This window comes from Carassius carassius, chromosome 41 (assembly GCF_963082965.1).
Source record: "Carassius carassius chromosome 41, fCarCar2.1, whole genome shotgun sequence".
Taxonomy (NCBI): domain Eukaryota; kingdom Metazoa; phylum Chordata; class Actinopteri; order Cypriniformes; family Cyprinidae; genus Carassius; species Carassius carassius.
The window spans coordinates 18,391,937-18,404,598 of record NC_081795.1 but is presented as its reverse complement, the minus strand read 5'-3'; the positions used below and the strand labels follow the sequence as shown (position 1 = coordinate 18,404,598).

Here is a 12,662-nt window from a genome sequence, read left to right as displayed (position 1 = left end):
TCCAGCAGGTATAATAAACATGGTGATGCATAAACCTGTTGAAATCAATCTTATTGAGTCATGAGGTTTGAGCCAAGTTGATATATATATATATATATATATATATATATATATATATATATAAATACATGGAAAATTTGTTCCAGGTATATTAAGGCTTAAGCTTTACTGACAGCATCTGTGGGCACATAAGATCACTTCAGCTTGTTTATAAAAATAAGCAAAAATGCTGAGTTTGAGTCAAAGAACAATGAAAAAATAAATAAAAAGGATTACTGTTTCCATAAATATATTAAATCAGCATATTAGACATATTAGATTTCTGAAGGATCATGTGACACTGAAGGCTGGAGTCATCAAAGCCATTAAAGGAATGAAATTCATTTTAAACTGAATATAATAGGAAACAAATTATTATAATCCTCCATAATAATAATCTTAGTCTTTTTTTTTTTAAATCTAAATTAAAGCCTTGGAGAGCATTAAAATATCTTACCAATCACAAACTTAGACTTGATTATTAGCATGGCTGTTTATTAGTACTTATAAAGCAAACATTAGTGCCTTATTCTGCATTAGATCCCAACCACTTTACTCTATAGAACTGAAGTGAATTACTGCAAACACACACACACACACACACACACACACACACACACACACACACACACACACACACACACACACACACACACACACACACACACACACACACACATATATATATATATTAACTGAGGGACCTATCACAACTATTTAATGTGATAATCGACAATATGCCATAGATACCACTGATGGAGTTTCACTGCTTATAAGTTTCAACTCAAATATTTCCTGATTTAAACTGAATGGAACATGATGTTGTTTCAGATCTGCAAAAAAAAAAAAATCATTGTTTCTGTTAAGTTAAAAATGGTAGGAAATGGAAAGTAGCATATTTGCCCTGACAGTTTTAGGGGAAGGCCACATGTATAAATCAAGAAACACCTGTGTAGTTTAGAAATCAGTCAGTTAGTAGCATAAATGTAAACCAGCAGAAACAAGAAATACAACTGTAATGAAACCCAAGAACAGAAACTGACAACCACAAAACAGTTTGTACAGCATTTAATTATTTAATATGTTTTAGATTTGAGCATCATTCCTTCCCTTTATAGACTACATTATAGTCAATAATGTATGAACAAATGTTACATTTCCTAATGGAATGGAACCTTTACATAATCAATTAATAGAATATTGAGTTTATATGCGTTTAACCAAATTTCCTCAAAAGTCTCAGGCTTTACCAGAACGTTTCAGACAGAGAAACAGTAGGTGGTTTGGCATTAGAGGATTTTTTTTCTCTAGAAGCATGGTTTGGTCAAAAAAAAGAAAACCCTCAAAAAAAACCTTTAAGTTTTTGATTCAGCTTTGATTCTTCTGTTCAATCAGATTTTACTGACAATGGCATCTTGAAGTGGAAAAATTACAGCAGGCTTATAATGCAAATTATGATTTTATTCCATTAGAGCCATTAAGGCGCCCACAGAGAACATGTTAAAAAATATACCTTTAGTTTCTGTTTTCGTGAACAGGAAGTTGTGGTCGAATTATGTTAGATGTCTAAGGCAGACTGTACCATCATCATAAGTTTGTCATCATCTGTTGTTAACCATTTGGAAAAAGGAAGTTTGTCATGTTCTGTTAGAAAAAACCTCATTGTGGTTCCTTCTAACTCTATCACATGCAGCACAGAAAAAAAAAAAAAAAACCTAGCCCTACTAACATTTTCCTGTGGCCATACATGTGGGAGGCACATTTTATCTCTCTCCATTCATTTCCTCTCCATGCACTCAACTCGAAGTGTATCAGCCACACCTGCTCTCAAAGGATCACTTTTGATCATCTCCGGCCAGGAGGAATTATTACAGTGCTTGACACCTCTTCACGACCGAGAAACTCCGCTGTGTCACTTTTCTCAGAGGCCACACGAGACTGGAGTTGGACGCTTCTGGGACTCAGGTTTTAAAGTTACACTGCTGGGATTGGCTGGACACCCATCTCTGGTCGGAGCTGGTGGAGAACATTTTAGAATTGGTCGTGTTGATTTCCAGGTGAGATTCTCTCCATTTTTGGACTGGTTTCGTTACAAGAATTATAAGAATAATGGTGAACGAGTGTGGATCTTGTAAATAAGATCAAATCAGAGGGTGGACTTGCTTGTTTGTTTCATGTTCTATAGATAGTAACACTACTAATGCAGTCAACAGACATTTGATCCTAATCATTTAAAATGCCATTTTTCTGATGCTACTTAAAGCAGTCAAAGACCACTTATAAGTAGTAGAAATAATAATAATAATAAAAATAAAAAATGTATATATATATGTATATGTATATATGTATATATTAAAAAAAATCTCTCAAACAGCCATAAGATCGGATGAATGTGTAATATGACACATTTGCTTTGAACTATTTTTACTGTAATATCAGTTTGATTATTTTGATGGTACCCTTTAGACAACTGATGATAAGGAAGTCTGCAGCAGTGGTCATTAGAGTATTAGTATGCCTGCTACTGTAAATGTATTCTAACACTTTATTTCGATGGTCAACCAACAGATAAACTGACTTTAAGTGTCTTTGCAAGTACGTTAGCTTATTCTACCATACTAGATTCCACCATTCTTGAGCATATTAATACTCTAATGAGAGTTAGTTGGCATGTAGTGGCAAAGTTGCTTGTAGTCGATTGATTAAGGGGACCATCAAAATAAAATGTAATCATATAAAACATAGCATTTTGTTCAGTTGGAGTATTAAGCTCACATCAATTAATCAACATTGGCTCCACAGGAAACACTTTAATAACACTCAACATCTAACCACTCAAGATATGATACAGTCCATTATACTGAAGATTTAATATGGTGTTCATTGTGTGTTATAAATAATCATACTCTTAAACTTATAACCACATATACTTAAGTATTATGATGTATTGTAATTGTAGTTATGATTATTTATGAGTTGATATAACATATTATACGTTTTTCTTTTTTTAAATGCATTATGCATTCATTATAATGCCTTAAGAATACCACCCTTATAATGTATTATAAATATGGGCTTCATAGAAAGTGTTACCAAATATTTTATATATTTTATGAGACAAATACATTTGGGAGATAATTATACCTTAAACTAGTTCTTAAACTATGAGGTGCGTCTAAGAAATGATTGCATTTATCAACTGACAGTCATATAGATTGCAGACAAAGATGGGACTTTCACCTGTCTTTGAAGAGTTTATTTCTTGAAATGATGATGTAATTATGATGGTTTTAAGAATTAGTCAGTAATTGAGTAAACGGGGACATATGGTGGTAACAGGACTGGCACACAGCCTGGACATATAATTTGAAGTCTTCTTTTCAAGAAGAACTTTTTACCGGCAAGTGAAAGTCCCTGAACACACACACACACACACACCATATCTTTTGCCATCATATATTTAGAATGAATGAAGAAAAAAGTGCATGCTGAAAGAGGATTCAATAAAACTAAACTTAAAAAAGGAGAAAAAAATATTGTTGTGTAGTGTTCAGATAAATGTGTATTTATTAATCTATTAGTCTATATTTGAAGAGTTCAGATGCAAAAGCCTCTAAGAGCCATCTGAAATTTTTATTTAAATGACCATTTCTTATCAGACTCCTATATTTATGTTCTGTTCTTCCACGTTAATGGAAAAGAAAAGGACCTATGCACTGCCATTAAAGTAAAATTACTGAACCTAAAGCCTGATAAAAAAATGATAATTTAAGAAAATTTCCGACGGCTCTCAAAAGCTTTTGCATCTGATCTCTTCATTTACGTAAAGCTGGCATTCATTTATTTTTCATACATATGCACCGTAAATGAGGGACACAAATGGCATATATTTTGTAAAATGTCCCCTTTGATTCTGAAGTGCACCATTCTTTTATCCTCTAGTAGGATTTTTAAATATGTGAAGTGCTTAGTTTTGGTACAAAAAAGTGCAGACTTGTCTGATTTTTATGTGTAATCGACAATCTCCTCATTGCATGACCCAAGATGTTTTTTGGGGTCATATGTCCCTGCGCTGACTTAACAGAAGCTATAACATTGACATGAAAAAGATGCAAGGTAAAAACACTGTTAGTTGTGTCAGATATGTGATATTCCTGTGATATTATGGAAGCCAAGGGAAAGGAAACGTAAAGTAAAACGCCATTAAAGTAGATGTGTTTATCAAAACTTTAACAGCTGCTGACTGAAAAATCCCATGTTGTCCCGTGCGACCTTACTGAATGAAAGCTTGAAAATAACCTACCCAGGTTTTTAATTATGCTTTTACTAAAACGGTGTAATGTCCCCTCTTTCATGGCCTTTTGCTTTTTTGGGCCCTGGATGTGCAATTTGACAGTAAAAACATGCTGTGAAAGCAACAACAGCTGTTCTTTTAAAGGGACACCAAATGCTAACTGTTTTTGAATGCATGTTTTCAGCAGCTGCATACTAGTGCTTGTGAAAAAAAAGATAATTTACTTAATTGTATTAAATATGCACTTGTAGTGTACTTCAAATATTAAAAGAAGATTTAAAAAAACTACTTGCAGATAATTTAATATTGATAAAAAAGGACACTTACATGTACATAAAGAGATTACACTTTCATTTTTAGCATGCTTAAGTACACTTTGCAATATTGTCAAATTAAAGGTTTTAAAGAATATTTTAAATCATTGTTTTAATAAATCCTTTGTTATGTAATGACTTACTAAAGCACATGTTCTTTGATTGCAATTTGAATTGAAGTATTTTATTTTAAATTAGATTTCAGATGAATATATTCTAATACAATTGTATATTTATAATTGCAATTAAATAATATATCTTAACATGCAATTAAATGTCTGAAAACATTACATTATGTACATTATGTGTTGTTGTTGTTTTTTTCTGTAATATACTTTTAAAAGTATGCTAAAGTGCACTTGTATTTCACAAGGAAGAGAGTAAACACAATAAACACAATAAAATCATGTGATCCATTGCTTACTTGATACATTTTAGGATTTTCACGTCAAACAAACTTATAATTCTTAGTTTATACTAAAGTGCGTGTTTTCCCCCCCCCTTTATAGTAACTTTTGTCGTTTGGATGATGTGGTTTTGCTTTCAATTTATTTCCTGGCTTTTGTACAATTTGTAATTGTGAGTGGCAACATTCATGTGCAAAATCACCCTCCCCAAATTTTTTTTTTTAAATTTCATTATACAGTATTTGACAATTAAAATCATCAGAGCATCAGATATATATGGCATATGTTGGTATAGGTTTAAAAGTGAATATTATATTTAAAGAACAGAAAGCAATGTTCAGTTTCTTTTTAGTGATGCATGATCTATATTTTGACCACAAACTGTTACAAGCTCTAAAGGGCACATGACATTGCCCTTGGTGACGTAAATGAACATGAATAAAAAAATGAATATTTACAGCAAAACAGCCCGACATATTGCCAAATGACAGTATCATTTGCATAAGTGATTCAAAGAATCCTCATAATTGCTTATACAGAAATAACAGTCAGGACTTGAGTAATGATTCGGTACAATCGTCATTCACAGCAGAGCTGAGGGGGAGGGAGGCTGTGTGTGATGCAGTTTTCAAATTGTAATGTATTGTACGGGGGACTGTTGTGTATTTGCTGGTTCAATCTAATTCTACATCTCAAAGTCGACTTTAAAGCTTTAAGAGTGTGTGCTCAGGTTACCCAGCTATTGATTTTTCCTCTGTTTTGCACTGGTAGGGTGAATTGCACACATTGCTTAAAAACGGTCGCTCAGTTAGACTTGAGAATTGAATTTAATTGTGACGCACTGCTGGTAGGCCAATCACTATAGCAGCTAATGCTGTTAGTACGGCTGTATTTGATATCGTGAACGGATTAAGTAGGCCATTAAGATCTCAAAGTCTCTTACATGAAGCAGATGTCTGTGAATACATTGAATTTCGAAAAAGTCATTTGATACTTAAATGTTTGACGTAACTCTGTTTGCAGCCACGTTAAGTGTACTCTGTAATTGCACACAATATTGTATAAATGAAATATAAGGCCACTTAAAGAGATAGTTCACACAAAAATCATCATTTACTCGAGTTGTTTCAAACCTTTACGATTGTTTTGTTGTTGTTGTTGAACACAAAAGAGCATATTTTGAAGAATGTTGTTAACCAAATAGTTGCTGGTTGCAACTGAAAATATACTCTAGAAAAAAATATATATATATATATATATTCTAGTGTCTTTAAAATTGAATTTGCATGCATGTTGACAAAATGGCTATTCAAGTTTTTTAATTTTAAATTGCAATTTCTGATTCAGTTTGGATGTTACGGCTATTGATTTGTTACTTTTTGTTTTGCATACTTGTTCATCCAATTCATTGAAAAGATCTGATTCAAAGGAGTGATTCCTTTAAGAATTAGACATTGCAAGCCACGTCATTTGAGCAATTATTCATGTCTGTTGTAGAAACAGAACAGGATGAATTATGCATCAAAATGTTATATTCAAGATTAGGAGCACACAGTCCCCAGGTATGAGCAATACTAATAGCAATGCTTCTCTTAATAGCAAGAACATGATATTTTTCAGTGAAAGTTTAGATATAAGGTTTTTTGGTGTATGACTAAAGGTCCAGAAAAGAGGTGAAACTCAGGTGTTTCTTTGATTGTGGTTGGGCTGTTTGCTTTTCTCACAGGTCTAGCACTGAAGAGCAAGAATTGAGGAGCTCTATAGCCTTCATGTGGTGACTGGCAGCTGTGAAAATGGCAACAGTGTCTTGAATTGAATTCAATAGCAAGACTTTCCAAAGGTTAAAACAGGTTGAGCCGAATGCATTGAAGATGAACTCAAGGGAACATAGGGGATATGCAGGTAGTGATGAGAGAGCTGCAGTGTCTAGCTGTGAAATGAACTGAGCAGCACAGACATGAACCTTATCTGCAATTGTTCTTTTTCTTTTTTTTTATTTTAAATTGTAAAACGCTATAGCTTCTTTCAAAGAGTAAGGCTCATCACTCGAGCACTCCACAAAAAAAAAAAAAAAAAAAAAAAACATGGCATATGTGCACAGATGTAAGGACTCCTACAAATATCAATGATCTCCAAGATGTGTGTGGACAAAAGTTGTCAAGAGTCAAGGCATAAATCCATTATAAACTAAGTCCAGATACATTTTCGAAAAACCATTCTTTCCCTGTCAACTCAAAAACATGTTTACTCAACCATGAAATTAAATTGAACACCAAGTTTGACATTTTGCCTTTAATATAAAAATATATTGTAAAATATATAGCAAAGGAAATAATCCCGGTGAGTTAATAGATTACCTTCATTCTTCTGAGCTGATGTATTTTGTCAATATCTGTGCATTATTTAAGTGTTTACATACATGCATATTTGAAACCTTTTCTATAGTATTTTTAGTTTTCATAACTTTTTCATGTTAAATTCTCCATCGTAATCATGACACATGAAGCCAGTAGTATTGGAGATGACATTTTGCTTCCTGTTTAGTTTTAAATTAATTACCGGGCTTCCTGCAAGCTGTTATTTTCTGATAAGAATGACTTTGCAACCTTTTGTGAACCTTGATTTGTAAGGGAGTGTGGTGTATGAGGTTTATGTTGATATTGTAAATAAATTAAGCAACAAATGTGTCTGGAAATCAGAGGTGTAAATCCCAAAGGGGACAGGACCCCCCAGCCCCCCATCTGAGTGTTGCCCCCCCCCCCCCTAAAATTATGATTAAAAAACAAGCTGTGTAATGTAAATAACAATGTTTTATACTTTAAATAAGTGTGTAAGTAGTAAAACAACACAAATGCGTTTTAAATTTAGAAAGACTTTAAGCCCCCCCCCCCCCCCCGCCCCTCCTTGCTTCACAATAATCCTTTGGTCCAAAAGTCTGCTTTTCTCTTTTACGTCACCTACACACACACTAGTCCTGTGAGAGAGACGTCAATGGTTATGGAACTCCAGGAAGTATGGCTGTCGGCTATTTTATTCACTTAAACATTGGATGAATTGATTATTTTATCTTTAATACATGATGTCAATGTGTTTTTCGACGAGTCCACTATGTTAGTAATAATAACGTTACCTGCTTGACGGGAAGGGTTGCCAAGTGTTCACAGAAAAACCTGTCCTGTTGCTTCTCAAAACTAGCCCAAACTGACTGCGGCTTGACCGGGGTCCCCTGGTAAAAAATGCACCTTGGGGGATAAAATACACATTATTGGGGTCGCTTCAACCCATGGCGCAGACATATAAACAGTAAAATAGAAGCTCAATTCCACAGGAAAACCTCGGACTTGGCAACACTGTGACGGATAGTAATGTCTACAATGGACACGAGCGCTGTCGCGGTGCTACACTAATAGTAGTACGGATTTCCTCTGTGTATACATATCTCTACATGTACAATTTTAGCTGGACCATTTGTGTCCCCTTCAAAAAAATGTATTAAAGAAATTTTATGTTTATTGCCCCACCCCCCAACGCCCCTGCTGGTAATGTATATATTTTAAGTGAACGCCATTTCATTTTCAGTCTTCCTGCAGTGGGTTTTATTGATGTGCAGGTGTTGTTAATCTGAGATGAGTGACTCATTGGTGTTCATTTTGTCTGGTAAACCGTTACAAATTGATTTAAGAAGTAAAAGTTTTTACGCAATCACGTATGTTTTTTTTTTTGTTCTCACTGAAACCACAAACATTCTGCAACTTTGAGCGGCCGGAAGTTTTTTGTTTTCAATTGGAGTTGCCATTGCCAAGAACATTTTTGGTTATGTGCCTAGTGCGCAATATACGTATAAACTCTGAGTAATTCATCAGTAAATTGTCTGAGCCCCACTTTCAATTGATATTTCTGTCATTGCAATTAGAATTAACATGTGAAATCATTCCAGATTACATGTAGAAAGTACTTTTAAAACACTGTATTGTGCACCATGACAACATCTGCATCAACAAAAATTTACAGCAAAGATGTCTAGCCAACTTTTAACCTCATAATACCTATGATTGCTCAGATTTTGAAGCATAAAGGTCAGTGGTTTACCACTGTTTCACATATGCTGAAAATAATATACTATGTAAACTAACAACAGCGTTATGCTTGACTATAACATATAGTTGCAAAGGTCAAGTAGTAAAAGTGCAATTACATATATCAATAATTACATTTTAACTAGTGAAAACTGAATTGTTGTTATCAAAAAATTACATCCTGGGAATGATAAAAAGTCAAAACAGCTTGCTTATTAATAATGCTTATGAAACGTGGTAACACTTCATTGTAGTGTTCTTGTTACACAAGTTGCATGTACTTACAATAAAAGTAAAATTAAATTATGTATAATTACATGCAATAACCCCAAACCAAACCCTAACCTGGTAGCACTTTATTCTACAGTTCTGCCCTGCATTACAATAACTGTGTAATAACTAGGAACTAACCCTGAACCTACCCCTACACCTACGCCTACCCCTACCCCTAACCCTACACCTACCCCTACCCCTACCCCTACCCCTACCCCTAACCCACGCAGTTACTTCATAATATCCAGGATATTCTTAGGTAAGTACACTGTAAATACAGAAAAGCTCATGTACTGTAAAATAAGGTGTAATCCTTAACCTTTAAACCGTTCACTAGTAAGTACATGTTAATATTGCTGAGTACTTAAACATACTACTGTATAATTGCACTTTAACAAGTACACTGCAGAATATAGTGTAGCCTGAAACTTTACCATGATTTTCACTCAAGCAACAATGCAGCCACTAGGATATTTTGTAATGTTGTAAATTAATGTACTACACAGTCTATTAAGAGAGCCATCCATAGTTCTATATGTGGTTGTTAACAAGGTCTGACTACAAATATTACAGTTAAAATATGGTAAATTATGCAAGAACTGGTAAATTGTACATCTATTTACATCGAGGTTGTGCATTTTCAGATGGATTAGGATTCAAATCAAATCATATCCACAAGAGTTTGAACTCAGAGTGCAAACATGATGTAGAATTATAATTACATTAAGCAGAATTGAAAATTTATTGAACTACAGTATGTAGTTTTCTGATGCAGATATATATTTTTGCACTTTTATGTGACACATTTTTTTTTATTTTATTAGTGATATTGATTGTAGAATACACTAAATGAAACCAATTTGTCATTATTTAAATCTTTAATAACTTTGTACACACAGATTATGATGAACGCAACATCCAACACAAGCAACTCATCATGTGTGATCATGACCCAGCCAGCAGGTCATCTGCTGATGTCCATCTACATCATCGCCTTCATCCTGGGGCTGTTCTTCAACCTGGTCACCATTGGTCCTATAATTCAGCAGATTTGCAGAAAGAACATTTGGGGGATCTACCTAGTCAGTTTGTCCATCTCAGATCTCCTGTATATCCTCACCATGCCTGTGTGGATATATTATTTCAGCAACAACCATAAATGGAACCTTGGCCAAGGACTCTGTAGCCTGGTTGGTTTCTTTTACTACTCTAACATGTATATCAGCATCTTTCTCCTCTGCTGTATCTCCATCGATCGCTGCCTGGCCATCACATTTCCACTGCGAGTCCAAGCCTTCCGCCGCCAGCGCTATGCCTGGATCATCTGCGGGTTGGTCTACATTTTGGTCATGGCCTTACACTGTTTGGTGCTGTACCTAGACAAGTTAACGGATCCACTGAACGACAGTGAGCAAACGTGCTACGAGACCTTCCCCATGACGGAACGCATTGCGATGTTCAACCTGATAAGGGTTGGAATTGGTTTCCTCTTGCCTCTGATGATCATGTCCTTCTGCTACTGGTTGATCCCAACTAAGGTGCAGCAAAGCAGAGGGGTGGGCAATCAATGCAAACGCAAAGTGAAGCTACTGTCTATGGGGGTCATTGGCATTTTCTCCTTCTGCTTTGCACCATACCACATCCTCCTGATGGTAAGATCCATCGCCTACTTTTATGTAGGAGAAAAACAAAGCTGCAACTTTGAACCAGCAATGTATTTACCCTTCACTTGCTCCCTTGCTCTATCTAGCCTGAACAGCGTGGTGGACCCAGTGCTTTATGTTTTGGCCAGTAACGGAGTAAGGGAGGACATGCGTTTGTTCTATTCGAAAATTAAGCAGAGAGAGCTGAGAAGAACCCCTCTTGTTGATTCTAAATGGGTTAGGGAAGACAAGGAAAACCAACTTGGGTTAAAACCGACCTTAGGTCTTGTAAAATAACCATGCTCCTGATAGCGTACACAATGTTTTTAAACCCATTCAGGAATTTTGCAAATCAGAGACCAGCACAAACTTACCCAAATTGTTTGTGTTGACAGCATGGGCACAATCTTGTGTGTGTAGCTGTGGAAGGTCCAGCAGACTCCAGCATTGTGATCCAAACACCTGAACTTTTTAAAATGCTGAAATGTGCTCAACTGTGTGTCTGGATTATTATTATTTGTTTATTTTTTTGATAAATAACTAGCGCTGTGACTGCAAATTGCTTGCTTTTCTGGTGGTAATGGGCAAATTGCACCAGGTTCTGTGAGTAAGGCACATCTACTGTATAATAAGCCTAATTTACAACTGACTTGGACTGACAATACTGACACTGCAGCACTTTTTTAATGCCTGGTAAAACTGGTCTGTGGCTGTGAATAAGATGCAGTTTTTGTGCCGAAATACTGTAAAATTGTTTAGTGAGTTAGCTACTGTATGACAGTGATTAGTCAAGCCCAGTTCAGTTGAGTCCAACTCTCGACAGAGACCAGAAGAGTTTACATGTTCGTGAGTCTAAGACCATATTGTCATGGTTGTGGCCTTTAAACATTGAATTCAAGTCCAAGACCATATACCTTTTTATTTATTTATATATTTATTTTTTTGGTCCTCAAGTATGAGTCCAAGACCATATTTTTTATAGTTGTGTTCATGGTCCTTGAGTCCAAGTCTAAGAATGGATTTTCATGGTTTTGGTTTTTGTCTTGCTCCTTAAGTCCAATCCCAAGATCATATTTTTAAGGTTTTGGTCTTGGTCCAAGATCATGTTTTCATGGTTTTGGTCTTGGTTCTCGAGTCTGGTCTTGGTCTTGGGATGGACTCAGAAGCATGTGGACTTTATCTTGATTCAATCCTTTTCTGGTTTTTCTCTTGACTCGAACTCCACCCTCTTCTGATCTAGGTCTTGAATCTCAAAACTGGTCTTAACTGCAACACTGATGTGTGCAGACTTTTGTACTTGAATACCATTTTGTGTATTTGTGTTAAAAAAGAGAGTAATTATAACTTTGCCGTTATATGCGAGATGTACATATCTGTGACTTTAGGATGTTTACAAATGACGGATTTACAGTGTAACGGCCTGTATCTCTGTCTTTGAAGGACCCTTGAATCACTTGACCTTTCTGTGTGAGAGCTGTACCCAGGCTAAGTGTTGTTTTTATGGGATAAAGCCTCGATTGTTTGTCCTTGTTTAATTCCCAGACAACTCCCTGTAATTTACCGTTAAACCAGATTTAGCCGTTAAAGATTTAATCTGGATGTTAAAAACAACTTGT

At 35.2% G+C, this 12,662-nt stretch overlaps 1 protein-coding gene across 1 annotated transcript; it reads left to right on the top strand.

The window, feature by feature from the left end:
- Window positions 1-886: 886 nt before the first annotated feature.
- On the top strand, window positions 887-11,343 carry LOC132123116 (G-protein coupled receptor 4-like). Its single transcript, XM_059533650.1, has 2 exons — window positions 887-2,096; window positions 10,303-11,343. The coding sequence occupies exons 1-2, from the start codon at window positions 1,602-1,604 to the stop codon at window positions 11,341-11,343; spliced, it is 1,536 nt and encodes a 511-aa protein (XP_059389633.1). The 5' UTR covers window positions 887-1,601.
- The last annotated feature ends 1,319 nt before the right edge of the window (window positions 11,344-12,662 follow it).

What these genes read in the sequence shown, in the direction of transcription:
- LOC132123116 (XM_059533650.1), top strand. Translation starts at nt 1,602, where the DNA reads ATGTCTAAGGCAGACTGTACCATCATCATAAGTTTGTCATCATCTGTT. An exon ending in TTGGTCGTGTTGATTTCCAG is followed by an intron (nt 2,097 to 10,302) that starts GTGAGATTCTCT and finishes TTGTACACACAG; the next exon opens with ATTATGATGAACGCAACATC.